Below are 25,754 nucleotides of genomic sequence, written 5' to 3'. Positions count from 1 at the left end.
AGACACCACACTGTCTCTTCAAAAGAAAAATAAGTCTCACATCTGTAATCCCAGCACTTTGGGAGGCTGAGGCAGGCAGATCACTTGAGGCCAGGAGTTCAAGACCAGCCTGCCCAACATGGCGAAACTCCGTCTCTACTAAAAATACAAAAATTAACCAAGTATAGTGGCACGAACCTGTATTCCCAGCTCCTTGGGAGGCTGAGGCACAACAATCGCTTGAACCCGGGAGGTGGAGGTTGCAGTGAGCCGAGATGGCACCACTGCGCTCCAGCCCAGGGGACAGAGAGAGACTTGTCTCAAAAAAAAAAAAAAAAAAAAAAAGAAAGAAAAAGAAGTCCAAGGGTTTGGAACATGATAATGAGGGTGGTATTTTTTAAATCACATATGATCAATTTCAGTTGTTTTTGTGAATGCCTCACCTGAACCTAAACTTGCTTGCTACCCAGGGCCTGTGCTTGTGGGCTGGCTGACAAGGTTTCTGGGCCTTACATAGCACTCTAGTGTCTTCGAGGTCTGCTTGTACCTGTGATGACTAAAGCTGCCTTTTGTCCTCCTCATGGAATTAAACCAGAGCTTGTTGCTAGGCTAATGAGTTCAGACGCAGCTGCCATTTTAAAACCATCTCTGTTGTGCGGAGGCGGCGAGCCTCTGACAGGCAGTCAGCAGAGGCACTGCATGGCTGGTACTTGAGGATGTGATTTTCAGTCTCTTCCCTTTTTCCATCACAACACTTTTTTTAAGATGGAGTCTTGCTGTGTCACCCAGGCTGGAGTGCCCCGTGGCATGATCTCGGCTCACTTCAACCTGCACCTCCGGGGTTCAAGCAATTCTCCCGCCTTAGCCTCCCAAGTAGCTTGGACTACAGGTGTCCGCCACCATGCCTGCCTTTTTTTTTTTTTTTTTTTAGCAGAGACGGTGTTTCACCATGTTGGCTAGGCTGGTCTCGAACTCCTGGCCTCAAGTGATTCACCGCCCCCCTTGACCTCCTAAAGTGCTGAGATTACAGGCATGAGCCACTGCACCTGGCTACCACATTTTCAAGACACTTCTACCAGTGTCTGGGTAAGGCACTGAAACTTCAGTCTGTAGCTGGCCAGCCAAATAGTAAAACTCTCTCTGGACAAACTTAGCCGCCGTTTATAAATGCTCTGCAATGGTTATCTATTCCTTTTACTTCCTTGGGTAGGGTTGGCCCCTGAGAGGCAGCCTCAAAGATGCGGAAATGACAGCTGACAACCCCTGAGCTGGAGAGGACACTGTTCCTGGGATTGTGTCTCATGCCTGGTAGCATTTCCCATGCACAGTTACCACACCCAGGACAGGAAGAACAGCTGAGCCTGCCCTGAGGACAGGGGCTGAGTTGTGTCCACAGGAGCCTGAATCGCGCTGCCCACCTTCCCAGTGTCCCCTCCCTCCCTGTCCCGGAACCACACCCTCCCCTTGAAGGGGCCTCTTCCTGTGGGCTGTGAGGGAAGAGGGCGAAAGCAGGGCAGGGAGGAGCAGGCACCTGCTCCCATTCCCACCCTCTCCCCGGAGCACCTGCACAGCCCTTTCTGAGCCGCAGGGGCCCTCAGCAGCCACTCCCCAACGGCACACAGCTGTCTGAGGGCCTGAGAACAGCCTCGAGCCCAGCAATGAAGAGCTGCAGCACACCCTTGGGTTCTCGGTTCTGCAGGAGGCACACAAGGAGGTCCCGCATCCACTTATCAGAAAAAGCTGTGCTCCCTGGGAGTTCTCCGCTTGGCAGAAGGCAGCCTGGGGGCCACCGAGGCTCCTCTAGCTCTCCAGCCCTGGAACATCACCGGCTGCCTCATGGCATATCCGTCTTTCAGGAAGGAGAAAAAACCCTTGCTTCCCTAAGCACGCCACCCTGGGTCATTTGTCCCCATTGCATTGACCCCCAGCACAGGGAGGGATGAGGACTGTGTGGAGTCACAGCTCCACTAACTGTGCAGTCATGGGCAACCCGCTCGGCCTCTCGAGCTTCTGACTCCCCATTTGTAAAGAAAGTCATAGGTGGCTATGAGAAAGTAAAGACTATGCCTGGCTCCTTTCAAAGTGGTTACTGTTGGTATCTTTTGGTAGCTTTTAGTTGCTCAGAGGAGGAAAAAGTTACTGTGAGTAAAATGACCAAACTCCAACCCCTGCAAAAAAGGTAATTTAAAATGAAGTCAAACAGCATGTCAGCCCTGAGACGTTTTCCTTGATACTGGCTAGAAATAAGGAGAGGAAATTACATTTGCTTCCATTTTAATGATGACAGCTAATATAACTTTTTTTTTTTTTTGAGATGGAGCCTGGCTCTTGTTGCCTAGGTTGAAGTGTAGCGGTTCACTGCAACCTCTGTCTCCTGAGTTCAAGCGATGCTCCTTTCTCAGCCTCCTAAGTAGCTAATATTACAGGCATGCACCACCAAGCCCAGCTAATTTTTGTATTTTTGATAGAGACAGGGTTTCGCCATGTTGGTCAGACTGGTCTCGAACTCCTGACCTCAGGTGATCCGCCCGCCTCAGTTTCCCAAAGTGCTGGGATTACAGGCGTGAGCCACCACACCCACTGGGTTGCTGTAACTTTTTGTTTTGGAAAATTTCTAACATCCAAAAGTAGAAAGTATGATGAACCCCTATGAAGCCATCTCCAGCTGCAAGAGCTATTACTGGCTCATAGCTAATCTTCTTTCACCTAACCTATAACTTCTATCTCCCAAACTAGATTTTTAATTAAAAAAAATTTTTTTAGAGACAGGATCTTGCTCTGTCACCCAGGCTGGAGTGCAGTGGTGCAATCATAGCTCACTGCAGCCTTAAACTCCTGGGCTCAAGTGATCCTCCTGGCTTAGCCTCCCAAGTAGCTGGAACTACAGGCATGCACCACCACACACAGCTAACCAAACTGGATTATTTTGAAGCAAATCCCAGACATCCATAGATATGGCAATGGTGGCCTCTTAACTAAGCTTCTTAAGTAGCACAGGCTCTGGATGTGAGCAGTGGCCTTGTTCCTGATCCTAATACCGTGCCTGGCTCTAAGAGGTGCCCTGTAAGCCTGAGATGAAGGAAGAGGTGAAGGTGGGGGTTGGTGGGTAAGGTAGACTATGTTATTGAAAATTGTAGATCTTTCTCCTTCAGAGTCTAGAGTCGGCTCCTTTAATTAACTGAGATAGTTAAAGGTCATTTCCAAAGCCAGAGTAAGTGCCACAGCTTCTCATCTTGAAACTCTGTCCCTGTTATCAAGATGCTTTCCAGGAGGCTTCAGTTCACTTGCTGGTCCTTCTCTTTTTCAGACCATTGAGCCAAAAGTGAAAGTTTTCATCTTCAACCTAAAACTCCCGGACTGCCCCTCCACCATGAAGAACCCAGCCAGGCTGCTTTTCAGCCTTTTTGAAGGTGAGTGGGGCCATGGCTGAAGAGGTTTTGAGTGACATTTGGTGCACTGGTGTGCTGGGTAGCAGTCTTAAAAGTCCGGGGTTCCAATGGGAGGAGGACCATGGAGGAAGGCTAGTCTAAAAGCCCACCCCAGATTGAGTTAGTGTACTATGCCTTCCTACTGATGGTCCCTTGCAACCATCCCCCATTGACCCAAGAAAGGGGAGAGGTTCTACACAAGGATGCCTCTTATGGACAAAAAGATAGTTAGGCCTCAGCTGTGAGTTGTAAGCATGGAAACTCATCTTTGCCTCCTTTTGTTACCTCTCCCTCCAAGGTCCCTCATCTCTGCTCCTCTTGGCAGGGCTTTTCTGTGGCCCTCTCTCTCCAGCCAGCCCTCTCTACTTACCCTTGTTCTGTGTCCCCATTATCTCAGTTTGCACATGGCCCTGGTGGGTACCTGACCAAGATGCTAAGAACTTTCAAGTGTAGGACTCACAGCTCAAGGGCCATCTTCCTAGTGTCTCTTAGTTCAAATTCTTGAAAGTGAATCTGATTGTTAGCCATGGATCAGGAGGCTGCTCCTGGTCCAATCAAGTCAGGGGAAAGGTGGGGTCTATGACAGCATTGAGGCTGGCAGTCACTGGAGACTCTGCAAGAAGGGAGGAAAGGGCAGAGGGGAATGTGCCTGAGGGCCCTGATATTCAGGTCTGTCACTCTTGTCCATAGGCCAGAGTACGGGAGAAGTCAGTAGTGTTCTTTCTACCACTGTGTCTTAGTCTGTCGAATGTTGCTATAATAGAATACTCTAGACTGCGTAATTTATAAAGAAAAAAGGTTTATTTAGCTCATGGTTCTGGGGACTGGGAAGTTCAAGATCAGCCAGCCACATCTGGTCAGCTTCTGGTGAGGGCCTCATGCTGCATCCTAACCTGGCAGAGAAGTGGAAGGGGAAGGAAGTGCCTGCAAATAGATGAAACACCAGTAGCAGCCTCACTTTATAACAACCACTGTCATGGTAACTAATCCAGTCCCACTAGATTGGGAACTCACTCTCCCTGGAGACTGCACTAATCCCTTCATGAGGGCGGATCCCTCATGACCCAAATGCCTCTTAAAAGTCCCATAACCTCTCAACAATGTTACATTGGCAATTAAATTTCAACATGAGTTTTGGTAGGGACAAACCACATCCAAACTATAGCACACCTGGACCCCCTCCCAGCATTGGGTTGGCTCCACAGGGCCCCTGAAGTTCATCCGTAGATACCATTTAATAATGCTTATCTGAACTCACCTTTGACGGCATAACAATTTCTGTTCTTAGATCCCACCTCTCTCTAAGTGGTTAAAATTGTACCTTTTCTGTTTATGCATATTTTACCACAATTTAAAAAATATTCCACTCCTTTCTGATCTTTGAGTTCTTCTAAATCAATTGTTCCCAAAGTTGTGGTCCCCAGACCAGCAGCATCAACATTAGCATCACCTGGGAGCTCATTAGAAATGCATATTCTTGAGACCTACTGCACCAGACACTCTCGGGGTGGGACCAGCAACCTGTGTATTAACAAGCTCTACAGATGATTTTGATTCACATTGAAGTTTGAGAACCACTTTTAAGCAATAAGTAAATAGAATTCACTTCTAAGCTTTTAAAGTCCTTAGCCCATGGTATTTTCCAAAGGGACTTGGAACCACTGCTTGGAGTTTGGGTGTGTTGTATGAGCGAGGAAAACTGTTGATTTCAGACTTGCATGTTCTTAGTTGGCATTTACATAGAGTTAATTTAATTTCTTCTCTTACAGCCATAAATAAAGACCAAGTGCTCACCATTGGGTTTGATATTAATGAGTTTCTGAGTTGTTCATCAAGTTCCAAGAAAAGGTAATGTCAGGTTGCCTGTTGAACTATCAATAACTGATATTTGTAGAGTACTGTTTCTTTTACATGTATAATCTTATAGGACTGTTGTCATCAACTCTTGGGCCACCAAGTTTGTTATTGCCATTCAATTGGTGAGAAACAAAGACTCAGAAAGAAAGCAGGGAGTCTCTTACTAAGTGGGACTCACGAGGTTCTGCTTTCTTATCTGTCAGTTCACCCAGCTGTGCGCAACTAGCATGATGGCCCACACCTGTAATACCAGCACTCTGGTAGGCAAAGGTGGGAAGATTGCTTGAGTCCAGGAGTTCAAGACTGGGCTGGGCAACATGATGAAACTCTGTCTCTACAAAAAATTACAAAAATTAGCCAGGCATAGTGGTGCATGCCTATGGTCCCAGCTACTTGGGAGACTGAGGTCGGAGGATCACTTGAGCCCAGGAGGCAGAAGTTGCTGTGAGCCGAGATTGTGCCACTGCACCAGCTAGGATTTGAACTCCTGCCTTCTAGTTTAAGATCTTGTTGGAGACAGTGTGAGCTTGTGGAAGAGTGGCCAGGTTAAAGATAGATCTGACCATCCCGCTGAAGTTACATGATAAGTAATGGGTTCTCTGTGCCCATTTCCTCAATATGAAGGGTGAAACATCCTCCCCGGAAGGAGACAGCGTAGACAGGAAAGCCAGCTGTTGCTGCAAGCCAGATGCCTAACTCGACAACATTCTAGGGACAGAGGTTTGAATCTATGGTGGGGTTGTAAATAATATCTTACTGAGTGACTCAAGTGCCAAAGTTTGCAAATGATACGCTTTAAAAAATTAGAGCAGATTGCCGGGCATGGTGGCTCATGCCTGTAATCCCAGCACTTTGGGAGGCCGAGGCGGCAGGCGGATCATGAGGTCAGGAGATCGAGACCATCCTGGCTAACACAGTGAAACCCCGTCTCTACTAAAAATACAAAAAAATTAGCCAGGCATGGTGGCGAGTGCCTGTAGTCCCAGCTACTCGGGAGGCTGAGGCAGGAGATTCATTGGCGTGAACCCTGGAGGCAGAGCTTGCAGTGAGCCGAGATCGCGCCATTGCACTCTAGCCTGGGTGACAAAGCGAGACTCCATCTCAAAAAAAAAAAAAAAATTAGAGCAGATTTTGAGATTGTGCCCATAATTACATTGCTTTCATGCACGCATATCCCAATATGCTCTTAAGTGAGTGAGAAAAGAATGGCATGGTAGCCAGCACTGGGAATTGCCCAGAACCTCAGCACTCCTGGAGGGATATTACATGCATGAAGTTCATGCACCATCCCTTAGGGTGGGACAAAAGCTGGAGACAATAATTGACTTCCAGACCTTCAGCTAGAGTTCTCTTTGTCACTCACATCTGATATTTCCAGTGCAGCCCTGTTCAGGGTCATTCAGTGCCAACACCTCTTTGTACCTTTCCTCTTCCAGTACTTGACTGTCTTGAGCCATATCCTCCTTCTATTGTTCCATCCTCTCAATCCACTTCAAATCAGCAATTCAGATCAACAGACCCACAGCAGCAGCTGTACCTCAGGCTTTGTGTGGCAGTACAGACTTGCAATAGACAGACATGAGTTACCACTGTTCCCTGACCACACTTGGAGTCAGCCAAGAAGGACTGGCTGTGGCTTCAGGAAAGAAAACTCAAGAAGCCATAATAAAATGGGTTCCCTGAGAAGCCAGTGATTACAAGTGACCCCAGCTCGGAGGTCCTCGCAGCACTTGGTGGTGCTTTGCCTGAAGGGGAGGGCCAACACGGGCTTACATTAAACGGACAGCCAGGGTCCCCTACTCAGGAGGATATGGTTGGAGAACCCGCTGAATGCAGGGGCGGTAAGTGGGGAGTGATTCAGAAAGGACTAACATAGTTTTCTCTTTCAGAATTTTAGACCTTATAGGGGAGACAGGCCCCTGAACAACTCTCACATGAGTGTAGCAGGAGACACACAGCACTGTACCCTAAAAAAGGGAGAACTTAGGAGCCCTGGGTGTGGAGCCTGAGGCGCCATCATGTGCTAAATCCCTCTCCATGGCCGGCAAACCCAGGGTTCCCAGCTCCAAGCCTGTATAGCAAGTTCTGTTTCATCCCAGGGCAGTTTATTTGTTTCCTCAAAACTCTTTTCATGCAATCCAGGAGGACAGAGTCAGGGCCAGGAGGGCTGGGTAAGAGCGAGGTTCCGAGCAGCGGAGGCTGTGTTTATGGGCACCGTGGATGCGCAGAGGCTGAGCACCGAGGGGTGGTGCCGCATCCCTGGCTGCGCTCCACAGTCGCACATGTGTTGGGATCATCTACAAAGGAGAAGATCATTTCCCTTTCCCCCGATCTAGCAAATGTCAGGGAGTTGATGCTGAGTGAAACAGAAGGCGCTTAGGTTTGGAAGATGCCTCCTGCAGGGTGACCCGGCCCCAGGCTTCGCTCTTTGAGAGGAAGATCCCTGTGCAGTGTCCTGTCACTTCTCCCAGTTCTGCGCTGTGGGCCAGCCTGGTATAGGCGCCATGGGCTCTCCACATGATGGCTGTGTGACAGGGAGATGCTCTTGTACTCCACGTCGTTTTCCCCAGGCATATGCCACACTCCTCAAGGCCGCCCTCTGCTGGCTGTAATTTGCAGCATGCATGCTTTCCTGCCTGCAAGACATGACTCATTGACTGTGAAATCAATTTAGAAGTTGGCGATCACAATTGAAAAAAAAAAGAAAAAAGAGGAAAGGAGAGTGGGAGGGACGAAAATGGACTAGAATAAAATAGAAAATATCAGACCACATTTTGTATAAATGCAGCATGCACTTTTATGTGCTTTCATTTCATATGCATATACATATGTACACGCATATACATGCACATAAACATGTATGTATATGAGGTTAAAAGCACAGAATCTGCTCCACCACCTGCAAGCTGTGTGCAAGGAGAAGTTACTCATAATCACCAGGAATCCAGGCTCCTTTGTTGTTGCTTTGTCACCTTTAACAAGGTTTCTACCTCATGGTCCAGGATGGATGCTTGAGCTCCTGCCATTATGTCTGAAATCCAAGCAGCATGAAGAAAGGAGGCAGTAGCCAGGACTGATGTTCAACTGGTCCACATCAGTGTACTTCAGTACCAGCTGGTAAATAGCTGCTGGCTCCCTGAAGTCAGGAAGTTTTCCATTTCTTTTTTTTTTTTTTTAGACTGAGTTTCACTCTTGTTGCCCAGGCTGGAGTGCAATGGCGTGATCTCAGCTCACCGCAACCTCTGCCTCCCGGGTTCAAGTGATTCTCCTGCCTCAGCCTCCTGAGTAGCTGGGATTACAGGCCCCCACCACCACGCCTGGCTAATTTTGTATTTTTAGTAGAGATGGGGTTTCCCCATGTTGGTCAGGCTGGTCTTGAACTTCTGACCTCGTGATCCACCTGCCTCGGCCTCCCAAAGTGCTGGGATTACAGGCGTGAGCCACCGCGCCTGGCCCCCGTTTCTTAAAGTCTCAGTTTCCTCCTGTGTAGGATGAGGATAAATCATTGTAGTACCCATCTCATAAATTTGTTGGGAAAATTAAATGAGATAATACACATCCATTCTTATCACAGTGGCCAGTGCAGAATCAAGACTCAATAAATTGGAGTCATTGTTATTATTAGCTATGTTTTACAAATAATGAATTATAAGAAGAATAAAGTATGGTAGTAACACTGAAGACAATATTCAAGGGCAATCTAATACAGAGAACAGTAGCATTTTAACCATGAAAGAGCAAGAATCACTCACCTCAGAAGGGGTAATAATAATAATTTTCCCATCTGCCAGTTACTTCCTGCCCATGGCTTTGCAGATATGACTTTTGACTCAGTGTTTCTGGAATCTTTTCTGATTAAACACAGTAGTCATCCGTAGGGGGCATTTGTAACTGACAGAGGCATTCATTATTATGTCCTTTTATGTCCCTTCAATCCCGCAGCATGTCTTGTTCTCTGACTGACAGCCTGGCCCTTCAGCCTGACCAGCAGCAGGACCACGAGACCACAGGCTCCTCTCCTGCCTCTGCCTATCAGAGAGTCTGGGAAGCATTTGCCAATCAGTCCAGGGTGGAAAGGGATGCCTTCCTGCAGGACACTTTCCCCGAAGGCTTCCTCTGGGGTGCCTCCACAGGAGCCTTTAACGTGGAAGGAGGCTGGGCCGAGGGCGGGAGAGGGGCGAGCATCTGGGATCCACGCAGGCCCCTGAACACCACTGAGGGCCAAGCGACGCCGGAGGTGGCCAGTGACAGCTACCACAAGGTAGCCTCTGATGTCGCCCTGCTTCGCGGCCTCCGGGCTCAGGTGTACAAGTTCTCCATCTCCTGGTCCCGGATCTTCCCCACGGGGCACGGGAGAAGCCCCAGCCTCCCAGGTGTTGCCTACTACAACAAGCTGATTGACAGGCTGCGGGATGCGGGCATTGAGCCCATGGCCACGCTGTTCCACTGGGACCTGCCTCAGGCCCTGCAGGATCATGGCGGATGGCAGAATGAGAGTGTGGTGGATGCCTTCCTGGACTATGCGGCCTTCTGCTTCTCCACGTTTGGGGACCGTGTGAAGCTGTGGGTGACCTTCCATGAGCCGTGGGTGATGAGCTACGCAGGCTATGGCACTGGCCAGCACCCTCCCAGCATCTCTGACCCAGGAGTGGCCTCTTTTAAGGTACTTCCCATCCCTGCAGCTGCTACTAATTGGCGGAGAAAGGACATTGGCTGGAAGAAAGTCATTTTCTCTGTTTTCTTCTATCAGCAAGCCTTTACTTTTTGTTCTTTCTTTAAAGGAAATCAGGGGGAGGGAAGCAACCCTAAATTGTTAATTAAATTACTAATCACTTGGCCAGGTGCAGTGGCTCATGCCAGTAATCTCATCACTGTGGGAGGCCAAGGCAGGCAGATTGCTTGAGTCCAGGAGTTCGAGACCAGACTGGGCAACATGGCGAAATCTCGTCTCTGCAAAAAAAATATAAAAATTAGCTGGGCATAGTGGTGCACGCCTGTGATCCCACCTACCCAGGAGACTGAGGTGGGAGGATCACTTGAGCCTGGTATGCAGAGGCTGCAGTGAGCCAAGATTTTGCCGCTGCACTCCAGCCTGGTCAACAGAGCAAGACCCTGTCTCAAAAAAAAAAAAAAAAAAAATTGTTGATCACCTTCTTTTGTCCAGACACTCTACTGGTACTTTTAAAATATAATAGTTATTACATCCTCAGAATAGCACTGATGAATGAGTGAGGCTCAGACAGGATAGACAATGTGGTCATGATGACATTGCTAGTGAGTCACCAGGTGGAAGTCTGGATTTGAGCCCAAGTCTTCTTGACTCCAAGTTCCTCATGTCACGTAGTGACAAGTGACAGAAAACTCAACCCAAAGTGACTTAAGCAAGGAGAGAATTTATACATTCAGGAGGCTGAAAATTCTTCATTTGGCCTGATCAGGGTGGAATTTGATCGGAGTATAAGCGATGCCACCAGGACCCAGTACTCCTCTTGTTCCTCATTGGCTTTATTCTTGGGCTACTTTGCAGCCAGATAGCAGCAGCCCTGTTTCTATTATTTCATGACCAGTAGGGAAAAAAGCTTGGCTCTTTTCTGTCCTTCCCAACAGAAGTGTCCCTGTGTCTCATGATCTCTCAGTGGGTCGCATACCCACCCTGAACCCATCGCTGGGTCCTGGCCGGGGGGGCTGTGACAACTGACTGATGTGGGCCAAGGACCCATGCTTTACTCCTCAATACGCTCGCTGAGAGCTGAGGAGACGCAGAGGGAAGAGGCAAGGAGGCATTGGCTTTCCAGACGCCAGTCAGGGCATCGTTTCAACAAGAAGGAGATGTATACACTTGGCACAAAATTTTAAATGGTTATAGGTCTTTTCCATTATTTCCCTTTTTCTTCAGAATCTCCCAGAAAACCCACCAGCTTTCTCTGACAGCGTTCTTCAGGATGGACGTGTTAGTCTGCCTTTTCCCTGTCACTGTTTGGGTTCTGTTCTTAAAGATGAGTATTTCCGGCCGGGTGCGGTGGTTCACGCCTGTAATCCCAGCACTTTGGGAGGCCAAGGCAGGCAGATCACCTGAGGTCAGGAGTTCGAGACCAGCCTGGCCAACATGGCGAAACCCCATCTCTACTAAAATACAAAAATTAGCCAGGTGTGTTGGTGGGCGCCTGTTATCCCATCTACTTGGGAGGCTGAGGCAGGAGAATCACTTGATCCTGGGAGGTGGAGGTTGTAGTGAGCTGAGATCATGCCACTGCACTCCAGCCTGGGCAGCCTGGGTGACAAAGCAAGACTTTCATCTCAAAAAAAAAAAAAAGACTATTTCCTGTGCCCCATGGTAGGTGTTAAAGAGGGGTGACAGCCATGCCCTGGACATGTTATAGCCTTTTGGGGAAGATGACACTAACACACATAGCAAAATTACAGAACTCTTCAAAAAGACCATTACTAGGGTGAGCTGGAACATCATGAATAAATGACTCAATGAAATGTCAAACATTGTAGCACATAAGTCAGAGCTTCCATTCAGCTCTTGAACAGCAAGTGACTGCACATATGGAGTCATTCCACCACCTGCCTCCTGAAAATGGAAGGTTTGAAATCTTCTGTTTCACTCCTTGTTGTAAAACTTATCTAAACCTTTTCTTCTTAGGCTTTTCTTCCCCTTTGAACTATGGATATCTGAGATATCTTTACAGAGACTTTGATGAGAAAGTCCCCTTCACTCTTCTCCTTCAATTCTTCCCTTTATTTATTAGTTGAATGTTAGAATACCATTGTCTTAGTGAGCTTGAGCTGCGATAACAAAACACCATAGACTGGTGGTTTAAACAACAGATATTTACTTCCCACCATTCTGGAGCTGGGGAAGTCCAAGATCAAGGGACTAGCATGGTTGGGTTCTGGGGAGGGCTCTCTTCCTGGCCTGCAGGCAGCCACCTTCTTGCTGTCCTCATATGGGGGTGGTTGGAAGAACTCACTGGTATCTCTTATAAGGACACTAATACCACCACCATGAGAGTTGCACCCTCACGACCTCCTCTAAACCTAATCACCCCTCGAAGGCCCCATCTCGAAATACCATCACATTGGGGATTAGGGCTTCAACATACGAATTTTGATGGGGGACCTAATTTAGTTCATAGCAACTATTAAGGAAAAAATTTAAAGAAAAAAATGTCTTGGGCCGGGTGTGGTGGCTCACACCTGTAATCTCAGCACTTTGGGAGGCCGAGGCGGGTGGATCACGAGATCAGGGGTTCGAGACCAGCCTGGCCAACATAGTGAAACCCCGTCTGTACTAAAAATACAAAAATTAACCTGGAATAGTGGCGGGCACCTGTAGTCCCAGCCACTAGGGAGGCTGAGGCAGGAGAATCGCTTGAACCTGGGAGGCAGAGGTTGCAGTGAGCCGAGATTGCACCACTGCACTCCAGCCTGTGTGACAGAGTGAGACTCCGTCTCAAAAAAAAAAAAGAAAAAAAAAAAAATGTCTTTTATTATTTTAGAGTATTTCCTTCCAGTCTTGGCTCCTTTGCATTTATGATGTTGTCACAGGGCACCTCAGATTGTTGCTCACTGTTTACTTGATATCATGTCATTAGCACTTTTCCCTATTATTAAGCAGTCAGAATGACTGTTTTTGTTTTTTGTTTTGTGTTTTTTTTTTTGAGACGGAGTCTCGCTCTGTCGCCCAGGCTGGAGTGCAGTGGCGCAATCTCAGCTCACTGCAAGCTCCGCCTCCCGGGTTCACGCCATTCTCCTGCCTCAGCCTCTCCGAGTAGCTGGGACTACAGGCGCCCGCCACCACGCCCGGCTAATTTTTTTGTATTTTTTAGTAGAGACGGGGTTTCACTATGTTAGCCAGGATGGCCTCGATCTCCTGACCTCGTGATCCGCCCGCCTCGGCCTCCCAAAGTGCTGGGATTACAAGCGTGAGCCACCGCGCCCGGCCTTGCAATGACTGTTTTTGATGGTTAATATTCCACTGAGCTCCCTTCCCAACACTGGCTAATGTAGAAGAAAGACATCTTTGCTTTTGGGAAAGGAGCACAGTTTGCCATTCGAGTTTAGAACTCAATTAAGGACTAATATTTGGGATGTGAGAAGCGGCCAGGCTTTTTAGTGATTATGGCATATTTTGACATGAAATTCTTCAGAGGTAAGTGTCATCCTCTTCAGATGATAAAAAGGAAAAAGGAAAGCAAGCTAAGATTTAGCAAGCTCACTCCTGCTCTCTGAGTTTCTGCTCAGTGCTTTGTATACACGTATTTAATAATCCCAGATGGATCCATAATTACCCACTTTTGGCCAACAAGTAAGCTGAAGTTGAGAGCAAATTGTCCAAGTTAACAAGTTAGTGACAGAGTCAAGATTTAAATCTAGGCTTGTTATATTTCAGACACCCTCCTGTTGCCCCCTGCTTCCCACAAAAAGCTGTTGCTGTTTGTAAGAGCATGAGTTAAGTCTACAGAGAAACTCCTAGTTTGGTTTTTCTTCTGAGATTCCATTAAATAGAAAGAAGAACAAATAAGCAAGAAAGAGCCCTCCTCTCCCTTGTGTGCTAATTAAAATAATCCTCCCCATGGACTGATTTCTCAACAAGCACTTATTAAGGACAGAGGAGAGGCAGAATAGCAGTGTGGGTAACAATAACAGGCTTGGAGTCAGACTGCCAGGGGCTTGTTCTCACTTTTCTCCTGACTCTCAGCCTTGTGAGATCCTGATCCACAGCTCTGGATCTTGTTTTCCCCATCTCTATAGTGGTGATAATAATTGTACCTGCCATACAAGGTTGTGGTGAGGATTACATGAGAGAATTCATTAAGTAGTAGGTGCCCAATACATGGTAGTTGTTATTGTTAAAGTGGTTGTTGATGCTGTTATTTTGTTGACAATGTTGAAGAATTGCTGTTGATTTGTTGACTTTGTTGATGATACTGGTGTTGACTTGTTGACATTGTTGACTGGATATTGTTGACCTTTTCACATTGGTGTTCACTTGTTGATGCCGTTCATGTTGGTATTGATGTTATTGACATCAACGTCATTGATATTATTGACTTGTTGACATTGGTGTGGATTTCTTGACATTGTAGACTTGTTGACATGTTAGCATCAGTCTTAACTTTTTGTTTATGTTGTTAACTTGTTAACTTTATTATTGACTTCTTAACATCATTGACGTTAGTGTCAACATTGTTATTTGTTGATAACTTGATGTTAACATTAGTGCTGATGTTGTCAATATTGACAATGTCAATGTTGTTGTTGTCTTTATTGACTTGTTGACATTGTTGTTGACTTGTTATTGGTTTATTAGTCCTGTTGTTGTCGTTGTTCTTATTACTAATCACTGTATTTCCTTCTTTCTTTTACACAAGGTGGCTCACTTGGTCCTCAAGGCTCATGCCAGAACTTGGCACCACTACAACAGCCACCATCGCCCACAGCAGCAGGGGCACGTGGGCATTGTGCTGAACTCAGACTGGGCAGAACCCCTGTCTCCAGAGAGGTCTGAGGACCTGAGAGCCTCTGAGCGCTTCTTGCACTTCATGCTGGGCTGGTTTGCACACCCCATCTTTGTGGATGGAGACTACCCAGCCACCCTGAGGACCCAGATCCAACAGATGAACAGACAGTGCTCCCATCCTGTGGCTCAACTCCCCGAGTTCACGGAGGCAGAGAAGCAGCTCCTAAAAGGCTCTGCTGATTTTCTGGGTCTGTCGCATTACACCTCCCGCCTCATCAGCAACGCCCCACAAAACACCTGCATCCCTAGCTATGATACCATTGGAGGCTTCTCCCAACACATGAACCATGTGTGGCCCCAGACCTCATCCTCTTGGATTCGTGTGGTGCCCTGGGGGATAAGGAGGCTGTTGCAGTTTGTATCCCTGGAATACACAAGAGGAAAAGTTCCAATATACCTGGCCGGGAATGGCATGCCCATAGGGGAAAGTGAAAATCTCTTTGATGATTCCTTGAGAGTAGACTACTTCAATCAATATATCAATGAGGTGCTCAAGGGTAAGAACAATGGATGTGCCAGTGATTGGAAGGTGGGTGGTACTTCTCCAAGTCTTCACAGTTTCGTTTAATAGGACAAAGAAAGTCTCCTAGGGAAATGGAGCCAAAGAAAGCATTATTGGTAGTAATAGTGGGGAGTCCTTTGCATCAGCTCCCTAACTCTCTTTCCCAAGGTTCATTCATGTCATTCACGTCTTTGCTCCTGTGGTTTTATTGTTTTGTTTTGTTTTGTTTTGTTTTTGAGACAGGGTCTTGCTGTGTTGCCCGCTGGAGAACTGGAGTGCAGTGGCATAAATGTGGCTCACTGCAGCCTCAAAGTCCTAAGCTCAAGCCAACCTCCCACCTCAGCCTCTTGAGTAGCTGGGACCACAGTGCACACCACTATGCATGGCTTTTTTTTTTTTTTTAGACACGGGGTCTCTTCACATTGCCCAGGCTGGTCTCAAACTCCTGGGCTCAAACAGTCTTCTCACTTCATCCTCCCAAAGTGTTGGGATTACAGGCATGAGCCACCATGCCTGACCCAGTGTCCTTATTGCCTGGAATACCTCCCTCTACATTCTGCCCATCTGAGTCCTATGCAGCCATCAAGTCTCATCATCTTTTTTTTTTTTTTTTTTTTTTTAGAATCAGTGTCTTGCTTTGTCACATAGGCTGGAATAGAGTGGCATGTTCATAGCTCACTTCAGCCTCAAACTCCTAGGCTCTAGTGATCGTCCAGACTCCAACCCATTAACTCTTCCCTCATTGCTCCAGCCACACTGGTCTTCATTTCCTCTAATTGGCTATAAAATCTACGTTCTATGTCATTGATTTTGATCCAGTTGATCCACATCTACGGTCTCATTCTTACCTAACGTACTATTTCATATGTCCTTTTATTCCAATTGGAAAGGTATGGCAAATAGGTTTCATCTAACAGGTCAGTCCTCAGTTAACCCAGGATGTTCTTATGTTGAGCTCATTAACTTAATTACATCTGCAAAGATCCTTTTTTCAAATAAGGTTATATTCACCGGTACCACGGGTTAGGATTTAGACATATCTTTTGGGGGCCACCATTCAATGCACTGTACCAGGGAATACATGTTTTAGGCTTTATTTATTTCTTTATTTTAATTTTAATTTTTTTTTTTTTTTTTTTTTTTACTTCTTTAATAGATCAGTTTTTTTGACATAATAACTCACATCAATTTTAATTTTAATTTTTTTAGACAGGGTTTTGCTCTGATGCCCACGTTGGAGTACACTGGCCTTATCTTGGCTCACTGCAGCCTTGACCTCCTAGGCTCAAGCGATCCTCCCACCTCAGCCTCCCAAGTGGCCGGGACTACAGGCGCACACCACCATGCCAGGCTAATTTTATTTTATTTTATTTTATTTATTTATTTTTTTGAGACGGAGTCTCACTCTGTCACCCAGGCTGGAGTGCAGTGGCGCGATCTCGGCTCACTGCAAGCTCCGCCTCCTGGGCTCACGCCATTCTCCTGCCTCAGCCTCCTGAGTAGTTGGGACTACAGGTGCCCGCCACCACGCCTGGCTAATTTTTTTGTATTTTTAGTAGAGATGGGGTTTCACTGTGTTAGCCAGGATGGTCTCGATCTCTTGACCTCGTGATCCGCCCGCCTCGGCCTCCCAAAGTGCTGGGATTACAGGCATGAGCCACTGTGCCCGGCCACCTTTTTTTTTTTTTTTTCTTTTTTTAATAGAGACAGAGTCTGGCCATGTTGCCCAGGCTGCTTTATTTCTTTTTTGAAATATGAAATATGTTGTCACTTAATGTCAATATTACTAAACATAAACAAGGAAAAGCAAAAGCATATTGTTAAAAGATTGATTTATGTATTTTATATAAAACCAAGACATCCTGGTGGTAACACATGGGACACATCCCCTCCACTATTTATTTGAAGGTGGGGATGCTCCTTTGGCTTGAGATTTATGGCCACAAAAGTGGCCTGATGTTTTGTGAGGATCTTGTGGATTTTCCTTTTATCCATTCTGAGGAGGAAAAAGGGTGAACATTTGGGGAATAACCCAAGTCACCCCCAAAACTTTCATGTCAAAAGGAACACTTTTTAAAAGTAACATTAGTAACAGAGACTATACTTCTAATTTTTCAATAAAAACTATTTCATTGAAAAACAGTCCTTGCTGGTCCGAGGTAATAACTTATCTCAGTTGACTGCTGACAACCAGTTACAGATCAAACAGCTTCTATTACTCTTCTCCCCCTTCTCACTACTGCACTGACTAGTCTTTAAAAGATAAATAAATAAAATAGTGGTGCACCAGCTCACTCCTGTAGTCAGTCCCAGCTACTTGGGAGGATCACTTGAGTCCAGGAGTTTGAGACCAGCCTGGGCAACACAGTGAGACCCCATCTCATTAAATAAATCCATAAATAAATAAATGTAATTTTTATTTTTCTTCACAGCTATCAAGGAAGACTCCGTGGATGTTCGGTCCTACATTGCTCGTTCCCTCATTGATGGCTTCGAAGGCCCTTCTGGTTACAGCCAGCGGTTTGGCCTGCACCACGTCAACTTCAGCGACAGCAGCAAGTCAAGGACTCCCAGGAAATCTGCCTACTTTTTCACTAGCATCATAGAAAAGAACGGTTTCCTCACCAAGGGGGCAAAAAGACTGCTACCACCTAATACAGCAAACCTCCCCTCCAAAGTCAGAGCCTTCACTTTTCCATCTGAAGTGCCCTCCAAGGCTAAAGTCGTTTGGGAAAAGTTCTCCAGCCAACCCAAGTTCGAAAGAGATTTGTTCTACCACGGGACGTTTCGGGATGACTTTCTGTGGGGCGTGTCCTCTTCCGCTTATCAGATCGAAGGCGGGTGGGATGCCGATGGCAAAGGCCCCAGCATCTGGGATAACTTTACTCACACACCAGGGAGCAATGTGAAAGACAATGCCACTGGAGATATCGCCTGTGACAGCTATCACCAGCTGGATGCCGATCTGAATATGCTCCGCGCTTTGAAGGTGAAGGCCTACCGCTTCTCCATCTCCTGGTCTCGGATTTTCCCAACTGGGAGAAACAGCTCTATCAACAGTCAAGGGGTTGATTATTACAATAGGCTGATCAATGGCTTGGTGGCAAGCAACATCTTTCCCATGGTGACATTGTTCCACTGGGACCTGCCCCAGGCCCTCCAGGATATCGGAGGCTGGGAGAATCCTGCCTTGATTGACTTGTTTGACAGCTACGCAGACTTTTGTTTCCAGACCTTTGGTGACAGAGTCAAGTTCTGGATGACTTTTAATGAGCCCATGTACCTGGCATGGCTGGGTTATGGCTCAGGGGATTTTCCCCCAGGGGTGAAGGACCCAGGCTGGGCACCATATAGGATAGCCCACACCATCATCAAAGCCCATGCCAGAGTCTATCACACGTACGATGAGAAATACAGGCAGGAGCAGAAGGGGGTCATCTCGCTGAGCCTCAGTACACACTGGGCAGAGCCCAAGTCACCAGGGGTCCCCAGAGATGTGGAAGCCGCTGACCGAATGCTGCAGTTCTCCCTGGGCTGGTTTGCTCACCCCATTTTTAGAAACGGAGACTATCCTGACACCATGAAGTGGAAAGTGGGGAACAGGAGTGAACTGCAACACTTAGCCACCTCCCGCCTGCCAAGCTTCACTGAGGAAGAGAAGAGGTTCATCGGGGCAACGGCCGACGTCTTCTGCCTCAACACGTACTACTCCAAAATCGTGCAGCACAAAACACCTAGGCTAAACCCACCCTCCTACGAAGACGACCGGGAGATGGCTGAGGAGGAGGACCCTTCGTGGCCTTCCACGGCATTGAACAGAGCTGCGCCCTGGGGGACGCGAAGGCTGCTGAACTGGATCAAGGAAGAGTATGGTGACATCCCCATTTACATCACCGAAAACGGAGTGGGGCTGACCAATCCAAACACGGAGGATACTGATAGGATATTTTACCACAAAACCTACATCAATGAGGCTTTGAAAGGTGAGTGAGGGTTCAGCTCCCCTTAAAGAAACCTTCCAACATTCCCTGGGTCATATGCCTGAAATGTTTTGCCAGGATGATTTATGAACCATCAACAGGTCTCTCTCTTAGGTCCCAACTCCATAATTCTTTATCTGTTTGGGGGTTATATGCTCCTTGAGAAGCTGGGGGAAAAAAGGCTATGGTTGTCTCTGCAGAGGAAAAACACAAACACAACACACACAGGGTCCCTAGCAGAATATTCATATTGTCATGGGTCCATTCATTCATTACTGAGCAAGTTCTATTTTAGGTGCTGGGAATACAGCAATGAACACAACACAAATTTCTGCCTTCATAGAGCTTATCCCATGCACCCCAGAACAAGAAAGTTGTGTAAATTCAAACTTCCTTTTTTTTTTTTTTTTTTTTTTTGAGATGGAGTCTTGCTCTGTTACCCAGGCTGGAGTGCAGTGGCCACCATGCCCGGCTAATTTTTTTGTATTTTTGGTAGAGATGGGATTTCACCATGTTGGCCAGGCTGGTTTCAAACTCCTGACCTCAAGTGATCCACCTGCCTCTGCCTCCCAAAGTGTTAGGATTACAGGTGTGAGCCACTGTGCCCAGCCTAAAAATCAACTTTTTGTTTCATTGATTTTTTTTTTTTTTTTTTTTTTGAGACAGAGTCTCACTCTGTTGCCCAAGCTGGAGTGCAATGGTGTGATCTCAGCTCACTGCAACCTCCACCTCCCGAGTTCAAGCAATTCTATTGCCTCAGCCTCCCCAGTAGCTAGGACTACAGATGCATTGGGCTTAACTTCCTAAGTGGGCTGAGGATCTTGAATTTGGGGCATGTTTCTTTACCCCAAGAGAAGAATTTGATTTGGAGATGATCAGTCATTAATGCTAGCTGTGGGGTCATAGGTACTGGCAGAAAAGTAAGATCAACAGGTGATCTGTTGGTCTCTCAGGGCGTATGTCACTTTTAGGACCACAACCTTGAATTGAGGAGCTGGCAGTGGGTTGGCTGCATGGAGGTCCTGACTCCTGGTGTCAAGCTCTCCTCTGCTCCCTTTGGGATGTTCCCAGCCTACAGGCTTGATGGTGTAGACCTTCGAGGGTATGTCGCCTGGTCTCTGATGGACAACTTTGAGTGGCTGAATGGCTACACGGTCAAGTTTGGACTATACCATGTTGATTTCAACAACACGAACAGGCCTCGCACAGCAAGAACCTCCGCCAGGTACTACACAGAGGTCATTACCAACAACGGCATGCCACTGGCCAGGGAGGATGAGTTTCTGTACGGCCGGTTTCCTGAGGGCTTCATCTGGAGTGCAGCTTCTGCTGCATATCAGGTGAGGAGTTCAGGGTGGTGGGACACCAGTGACTGCACACTTGCCCTGTGCCAGGCTGTGGGCTCAGTGCTGGGAAGGGCAGATGCATGAACAGGAGATTCCAGCAGACCCATGGAGGGGGCAGCATGGGGTCTGGGAATTCCTCTTCCAGACAGCCTGGCTTTTTCACAGCCCCAAATTTACCCAGACCAGCATGGTGAGGCTCGCTGTCCTGAGATGGGTGCTTGCAGGGCCAGATGGAGCAGGGGGAGCCTGGGCAGAAGCACTTGGGCAAAGACACACAAATACAATCACGCATCGCTTACAACAGGGATTTGCTCTGAGAGATGTGTTGTTAGGTGAGTTCATAGTTGTGTGAACATCACACAGAGTGCACTTACACACACCTAGATAGTGTAGCCTACCCCATACCTAGACTACACGGTATAGCCTAGTGCTCCTAGGCTACAAACCTGTACAGCCTGTTACTGTACTGAATGCTGTAGGCAGTTGTAACACAGTGGTATTTGTATATCTAAATGTATCTAAATGTAGAAAGGCACAGTGAAAACACGGCATAAAAGCTGGACGACAGGGTACTCACCGTGAATGGAGTCTGTGGGACTGGAAGTTGCTCTGGGTGAGTCAGTGGGTGAGGGGTGAGTGAATGGGAAGGCCTAGGCATTACTGTACACTACTGTGGACTTTATGAACACTGCACACTTGCGCTACGCTAAATTTATTTTTTAAATGTTTTTCTTTCTTCAATAACACATTAACCTTAGCTTACTGTAACATTTTTACTTTATTAACTTTTTAGTTTTTTAAACTTTTTTACTCTTTTGTGATAACACTTAGCTTAAAACAAGCACATTGGTCCAGGTGTGGTGGCTCACACCTGCAATCCCAGTGCTATGGGAGGATCGCTAGAGACCAGGAGTTCAAAACCAGCCTGGGCAACATGGCAAAACCCTATCTCTATAAAAAAACCAAAAAAATTAGCCAAGTGTGGTGGTGTGCTCCTGTAGTCCCAGCTACTCGGGAGACTGAGGCAGGAGGATCACTCAGCCTCCCCAGTAGCTGGGATTACATGCACATGCCACCACACCCAATAAATTTTTTTATTTTTAATTTTTTTGTAGAGACAGGGGTCTCACTATGTTGCTAGGGCTAGTCTGAACTCCTGGCCTCAAGTTATCCTCCTCCCTCAGCCTCCCAAAGTGCTGGAATTACAGGTCTGAGCCACAGCACCTGGCCTGCATGTGCTATACTTTTATACTGCTGGCCACACGGTAGGTTTATTGACATGAGCACCGCCACAAACATGAATAATGCAGTGCTCTACAACAATACGATGGCTGCAAAGCACTAGGCAATAGGAGTGTTTCAGCTCCATTATAATCTTATGGGACCACCATCATATATCAGGTCCGTCATTGACCAAAACACTGTTCTACAGCCCATGACTACGACGAGTCCCTGCTGGACCCTTTTATTCCTCAGCTAGATCCTTCCAAGCAGGCAGTTTGCTCACATTGGCTCTCAGCATGGGCCTGAGCTTATTCTGATGTCCTAACAGCATCACACCGCTACTGTATTCATGCCAAAATGAGGCTTACTCATACAGAAAATAGGATGGTTTTATTTTTTCCAAGAAAAATGGAAAAGGCGAGAGTGACTTGCCTGGCAGTTAGTGGTGGTTCCTGCTTTCCATCTTCTGCCTGCGCCTGTCTCTGTGCAAGAGTGGGCCTGCCACATGCATAGAGAAAGCCGGGGGAGTTCCGAGACTGAGTCGGGGCTAGAGCAGGCTCCCAGAGGAGGTAACCACACTTGGCTAATTTTTTTGATTTTTTTATAGAGATGGAGTTTCGCCATGTTGCCAGGCTGGTTTTGAACTCCTGGGCTCGAGCGATCCTCCCGTAGCACTGGGGTCGCCGGCGTGAGCCACCACACCTGGACCAATGTGCTTGTTTTAAGCTAAGCGTTGTCACAAAAGAGTAAACATCCTGACTTGAGACTCACCCAGTGGCAGAAAGGAACCTGTGAGTGCTTGACTGAATGACCTAACGAGACCATGTCTTGTCATTTTGAGATCGAAGGTGCGTGGAGAGCAGATGGCAAAGGACTCAGCATTTGGGACACGTTTTCTCACACACCACTGAAGGTTGAGGATGATGCCATCGGAGACGTGGCCTGCGACAGTTATCACAAGATTGCTGAGGATCTGGTCACCCTGCAGAACCTGGGCGTGTCCCACTACCGTTTTTCCATCTCCTGGCCTCGCATCCTCCCTGATGGAACCACCAGGTACATCAATGAAGCGGGCCTGAACTACTACGTGAGACTCATCGATGCACTGCTGGCCGCTAGCATCCAGCCCCAGGTATGGTGGGTCCTGGCAAGGCCTTGGGAAAGTCCACATGCAGGAACCAGCGGGGCTGGGGGAACACATTTATTATGTAAACAAAATGCTAGTTTCAAATTTAGCTTTTGTTGTTGTTGTTTTTGAAACGTAGTCTCGCTCTGTCACCCAGGCTGGAGTGCAGTGGCGGATCTCATTTCTCAGCCTCCAGAGTAGCTGGGCTTATAGGCACACAACACCACGCCCGGCTAATTTTTGTATTTAGTAGAGACGGGGTTTCACTGTGTTGGCCAGGCTGGTCTCAAACTCCTGGCCTCAAGTGATCCACCCGCCTCGGCCTCCCAAAGTGCTGAGATTATAGGTATGAGCCACCATGCCCAACCTCAAATTTAACTTTTTAATTGTCAGTAAATTCATATGGTGCAGAATTCAAAAAGCATAAAAGAGTTTCCTTCCCAACCTTGACCTCAGCCATCTAGTTCTCCCTGAAAGCAATTTACCCCTTTCCCAAAAGAAAAAGAAAAAAATCTTTGAGCCTTTTTGTCTCATAAGTCACTCTCAGGATTAGTAGCAGACGTTGATGCTGGCACATCTAACCTAGGGCTTCCCATGGAAAGCATGATTGATGCAACAGCTGATCTGGCTTCTTCCCAGGTGACCATTTACCACTGGGACCTACCGCAGGCGCTCCAAGATGTAGGAGGCTGGGAGAATGAGACCATCGTGCAGCGGTTTAAGGAGTATGCAGATGTGCTCTTCCAGAGGCTGGGAGACAAGGTGAAGTTTTGGGTCACACTGAATGAGCCCTTTGTCATTGCTTACCAGGGCTATGGCGACGGAACAAAAGCTCCAGGTAAGTCCCAGCCCTGGCTCATCGGCTCTTTGGATCATGGCATTCTTAGCACATCAAGAGTTGAAATCCAGATGGCACAGGATGAGGCAGCCAAGAAAGCCCCATGGCAGAAACCCTGCCTCTTGCTCAGGGCTGTAGAGGTTTCCCTCCTGGCACTGCATTACTAAACATGAATTTCACATCTCAATTCCTCAAGGTGGGTTCGTTTCTTTGCTCTGTGACTCTCATCAGCCTCAGGTGGGAAGCTCTCTGAGATCAGAGATGTGGGCAAATTGATGTGGTGGAGGACAGTTTGTCAGGCTGTACAGGTCTACAGTCTTGTTTCCACAATTCCCAAACCCCAAAGTTTCTGACGATTGGTTTGGCTGACCTGAACTCATTTAATAGTAGTGAAACCTGACTCAAAGCAACAGGAGGCTGCTCATGGTCTTTATCGCACTGAGCGAACATTTGTAAGTTCTGCTGCAGAGGTACCAGTGTGCTTGACTATGGAGAGCTGTCCCCGGCCCATGGGGCTGATAGGTACTTTTCTCAAAGGAAACATTTAATTCCAAAACACATCTGACCCTAAAAGATTTTTTTTCTTTTAACTTTGGTTGACATGCAATAATTGTACATATGTATGGAGTACAAAATATATTTTGATACATGTATACAATGTGTGATGATGAAATCAGAGTAATTAGTATATTCATCACCTCCAACATTCATCATTTCTTTGTGTTGGGAAAATTCGGAGTCCTCTTTTCTAGCTTTTTGCAAATATACACTAAATTCTTTTGTATCATTATTTTTTATTTTTTTGAGACAGAGTCTTGCTCTGTTGGCCAGGCTGGAGTGCAGTGGTGTGATATCAGCTCACTGCAACCTCCACCTCCTGGGCTCAAGCAATTCTTCTGCCTCAGCCTCCCAAGTAGCTGGGATTACAGGCATGTGTCACCATGCCCAGCTAATTTTTGTATTTTTAGTAGAAACGGGGTTTCATGTTGGCCAGGCTGGTCTCGAACTCCTGGCCTCAGGTAATCCGCCTGCCTCAGCCTCCCAAAGTGCTGGGATTACAGGCATGAGCCAATGTACCCAGCCTAAATTGCTAACTATATTCACTCTACAGTGCCACACATCGCTAGAACTTCATCTTCTTATCTAGCTTAACTTTGTATCCATTAACCAACTTCTCCCTATTCTCCCTCCCCACTACCCTTCCCATCCTCTAATAATCACAATTCTATTCTCTACTGCTAGGAGCTCATCTTTTTAGCTCCCACATGTGAGTAAGAACATGCAGTATTTGCCTTTCTGTGCCTGACTTATTTCACTTTACATAATGACCTCCAGTTCCAGCGATGTTGTCACGAGTGACAAGATTCATCCCTCTTTATGGCTATATAGTATTCCGTCGTATATAGATGCCACATTTTCTTTATCCATTCATCTGTTGATGGACACTTAGGTTAATTCCATATCTTGGCCATTGTAATAGTGATGCAATAAACACGGAGGTCAAGGTATCGATTTGGTATACTGACTTACTTTCCTTTGGATAAATACCCAAAAGTAAGATTGTGGGATCCCTTAGGGTTTTGAATAAGAAATTGTGGACCTATTTTTGTGCCTTGAGAACCATCCAGTTTCCCTTTTCTCTACTTCTGAGCTAATGAGAGTAAATTTGTGTTCATCCATGTGATTCCTCAGAACACTGTGTAACAGCTGGAAAGAGCCACCAGGACATGTGCCTCAAGTCGTTATCAGAGGCATCTCCATTGGTCCTAGGTCGCCTCTTTGGTTTACACTCCTTCAACACACGAAAGGCGCCTCTCTTGCAGCATTCACTGTCAGGGTATCTCCATGTCAGCTGCTTGCATTAGCTACATTCTCCCACCCTAATGATCACAGTGGGTCCCCAAGGAGCTCCAGATTATCCCCCACGTCAGCTGCTTGCATTAGC

At 47.0% G+C, this 25,754-nt stretch overlaps 1 protein-coding gene across 5 annotated transcripts in view; it reads left to right on the top strand.

Moving 5' to 3' along the window:
• The window catches only part of LCT (lactase), a 57,993-nt gene that overhangs the window by 14,394 nt on the left and 17,845 nt on the right, over positions 1 to 25,754 (top strand). For all 5 annotated transcript variants that reach the window (XM_055261978.2, XM_055261977.2, XM_055261979.2 and 2 more), the window contains 8 exons: positions 3,287 to 3,389; positions 5,177 to 5,255; positions 9,207 to 9,927; positions 14,645 to 15,290; positions 17,728 to 19,278; positions 20,347 to 20,615; positions 22,687 to 22,977; positions 23,611 to 23,809. In XM_055261978.2, the coding sequence (XP_055117953.1) occupies positions 3,287 to 3,389; positions 5,177 to 5,255; positions 9,207 to 9,927; positions 14,645 to 15,290; positions 17,728 to 19,278; positions 20,347 to 20,615; positions 22,687 to 22,977; positions 23,611 to 23,809 (3,859 nt within the window). The remainder of the gene's footprint in view (positions 1 to 3,286; positions 3,390 to 5,176; positions 5,256 to 9,206; positions 9,928 to 14,644; positions 15,291 to 17,727; positions 19,279 to 20,346; positions 20,616 to 22,686; positions 22,978 to 23,610; positions 23,810 to 25,754) is intronic.

This window comes from Symphalangus syndactylus, chromosome 22 (genome assembly GCF_028878055.3).
Source record: "Symphalangus syndactylus isolate Jambi chromosome 22, NHGRI_mSymSyn1-v2.1_pri, whole genome shotgun sequence".
NCBI lineage: Eukaryota > Metazoa > Chordata > Mammalia > Primates > Hylobatidae > Symphalangus > Symphalangus syndactylus.
The sequence above is the reverse complement of the archived record's forward strand: the minus strand, read 5'-3'. Positions and strand labels throughout refer to the sequence as shown.